Source organism: Phaenicophaeus curvirostris, chromosome 23, assembly GCF_032191515.1.
Source record: "Phaenicophaeus curvirostris isolate KB17595 chromosome 23, BPBGC_Pcur_1.0, whole genome shotgun sequence".
Lineage (NCBI taxonomy): Eukaryota > Metazoa > Chordata > Aves > Cuculiformes > Cuculidae > Phaenicophaeus > Phaenicophaeus curvirostris.
This window is the reverse complement of record NC_091414.1, coordinates 7866197-7869369: the sequence shown is the minus strand read 5'-3', so window position 1 is coordinate 7869369 and position 3173 is coordinate 7866197. Positions and strand designations below refer to the sequence as shown.

General features: G+C 58.0%; 1 protein-coding gene across 1 annotated transcript; it reads right to left on the bottom strand.

The window, feature by feature from the left end:
• Positions 1–839: 839 nt before the first annotated feature.
• On the bottom strand, positions 840–2723 carry CITED4 (Cbp/p300 interacting transactivator with Glu/Asp rich carboxy-terminal domain 4). Its single transcript, XM_069875297.1, has one exon. The coding sequence runs from the start codon at positions 2660–2662 to the stop codon at positions 2063–2065; it is 600 nt and encodes a 199-aa protein (XP_069731398.1). The 5' UTR covers positions 2663–2723; the 3' UTR covers positions 840–2062.
• Positions 2724–3173: the final 450 nt, after the last annotated feature.

Here is a 3173-nt window from a genome sequence, read left to right as displayed (position 1 = left end):
TTTACTCTAAGAAATACACCCAGTTGACAACTGCTTGCTGCTCACCGAGCCACCTGCTATTTTGCAGATGCACAAAGAAAGCAAAGCTCTTCCAGATTGCAAACCACCCACCACCACAGAGCTGACAGCCCAAGCAAGGCTTCCCCAGCTCTCCAGGTTGGGCATTATCAGCAAAAGGACAGGACTTGAACAACTGCTCTTGAAGTGAGTGAGGAACAAAGCCAGGGGACGCTGACAGGCCATCTAAAGCCTGGCTAGTGATCCAGCCACTCCAAGACCAGCATCCACAGCACCACTGCTGCAGGGCAGGAAAGGGACACACGGAAACATTCCTGAACACTGTAAAATGCACTGGCTGGGAATGCTTTCAAAACAACCCCGAACCCTAATCTCTTGAAGAGTAGGCAGTTAAAGGCTGTCTTGATTTTTAGAGCCTTAGTGCTATAGAAAACCGCAGCAGAGACCTCCTGGCAGAACTGTAACCCAGCTGTAAGAGCTGGACTTGGTCTGAAAGAAGCACAAGGAGTCACCACAGGCTTGTCTGAGCACCTTGGGGCAGCAGAACTGCCAGTGACAGCATCCACTGCAACACGGCAGCACCATCCACCCTAGGAACATTCCCTCAGTCCAGAGAAGGAGCCTCTCATTCTCCCACTGCTCTTTGAGGACTGACTCAGTCCAAACATTAAACTAGACACACAATCCTTACAACTCAGGTGTCAGACAGTGGACACCAGTGCCCACATCCCCGGACAGGAGCAAAGCAAACGCCTCTCCCCAGTGCTCGACACCGCAAGGCACCCAAGCCAGAGACTAGCACTGAACAAACGCACACGGGAGATATTTCAGCTTTTATTCATAAATCATCCATACATTCCCACTGGGTTGGTGAGTGAGAACTGGCAGCAGCAGGGGGCAGCAGCAACCAGGAGTTACAGGAGCCTTCACAGTACCTGGAAACAAGAGACAGCGGAGGAAACAAAACCCCACCGGCTTTTACATTTAACCTTTTCTGAGTGAGGGAATTAGAAATCGAGTCATCTTTATCACTTTCCGAAAGGTGTTGGATTTACACTCCCATGCGCTCAGCACAAAGATCTAGGGCTGAAGTGACTTTATCTGCAGAGCAGCTTGAAAACTATCCCAGGCTTGGTGTGTTCGAAGCCAGCATCTTAAAGCTGCAGTACTCTCCATGCATCCTTCCCAGCAGTCCCAAAGCCAAATAACAAAAGAAGCCCTTGCAAATAAATAATCATAGGAAAATAAATAAGATTAGATCTGGAATATACAGTTACATGGTCTTTATTTGGTTTCAGAGGTGGAAAAAAAGTGGAGCTAGACTGCAGCTTTAAGCCTTCTACCTGAATCAGCCTTGCTCTGTACATTTTACAGCTGATTGCTGCCCAGGTCGGAGAGGCGAAGTTCCCCAGAGATGAACATTTAGGCACATACGCACACCCTTCCCCAAGGCGCACTTTATTTTGCTCAGCCAGTTCAAAAAAAGCTGCTGGAGGGGAAGTGCCCCCGTTCTGAGCTGCACAGGCAGGGCTGTTGCAGCAAAAAGTCCCACCAAATAGCCAACCCCACCCACGTCTGCAAGGGAAATCGGTTCAAACCATGCACCCGGGAGACAATCCTTCCTCAGGGGATCCTTTGACTTCGCTGGCACCACAGAATCCTTGAGCAAATCCAGCTACCGGCAGGGCTGCCAGCTGCCCATCGCTTCCTGCGCTCCAAGCCCGGTTGTGGAAAGTCATTAAGTCCATTATTTCTACTTAAGCCAGAAATCCCGTTAATGCCATTTAGAGGCAGCTCTACAGCAAGAGCTCTCGATCCGCTCTGCGTTTGGGGTGCGCACCCCCTCCCTAGGAACTCCCAAGTGAAAAAAACACACAGAAGAGAAAAGCAATCCATTGCAAGCCTGTGTCCGATGATTGTCTCTTTGAGGAGGTCGGGAATCCAGGACGGGGCAAGGCAGGGGGAGGGAGGAGGGCGGCAGGTGGAGAAGGGAGTTAGAAACAAACTCAAAACCACCACGACGCGAGGAGGAGCTCGGAGCCCCTCAGCAGCTGATGGCACTGGGCTGCTGTTTGCTAACAAAGTCTGAAATGAAGTCAAACTCGTTCTGTCCCAAGAATAGCTCCGGCAGCTCCTGAATCCGGTCCAACCCCAGTTCCAGGACGAGGGACGTCAAGACCTCCTCATCCACGAGATCAGTGTCCATGCCGTTCAAGGTCAGCGCCGGCGAGGGCCCGTGCTGGATGCCGGGGTGCTGGCTCGGCCCCACTCGGTACTGCTGCCCCCCGGCGCCCCCCGGGCCGCCGCTCACGGCCAGGGGGTGCCCCTGGTACTGGGTGTTGAGTTTCTGTAGGTGCATGCTCGCCATGAGCTGCTGCGCGCCCACCGGCGCCAGGTACGGCTGCTGCTGGCCCGGGCCGCCGAACATCATCGCGTTCTGCAGCGGGTGGTGGCCGAGCTGCCCGCCCAGGGTGCCCCTCGGCCGCATCGCCCCCTCCCCGGCGGCTCCGTAGGGCATCGCCTGCCCCGCGGGCAGCGGCCGCAGCAGGTGCTGCCCGTGCGGGGGGGGCCCCTGCAGCGCGCCCACCCCCAGCCGGTAGCCCTGCAGCCCGTGGCTCACGGGCATCATCATGTGCTCGCCCATCGCTCCGGGAGCGGGGCTGCGGCCGGCCACGGCTCCGCGGGCTCCTCTCCGCCTCCTCCTCCGCTGCTCCCCGAGCCCCTGCGCTCGCCGGGACCGGGCTCCGCGCGGCCGCTCTTATAGCGGCGCCGGGAGGGGCGGGCACCGGGACCGGCCCCCGCCGCCCATTGGAGCGCCGAGCCCACGGGGCGGGCGGCCCCGCCGCTCCCGGGCCGCTCCTCCTGCCCTGCCGGCTCGCTTCCGCAGCACCACTCCCACATCCCTCCCGGCTGTCTCCCGCATGTTTGCTTCCCTACCGGCTCCCTCCTGCATCCCTCCCGGCTCGCTCCTGCATGTTTGCATCCCTCTTGGCTTGCTCCTGCATCCCTCGTGGCTCGCTCCTGCATCCCTCCCGGCTCGCTCCTGCATCCCTCCCGGCTCGCTCCTGCATCCCTCTCGGCTCGCTCCTGCATGTTCGCTTCCCTCCCGGCTCGCTCTTGCTCCCCTCCCGCGGTATCGCTCCTCGTTCCCTCCC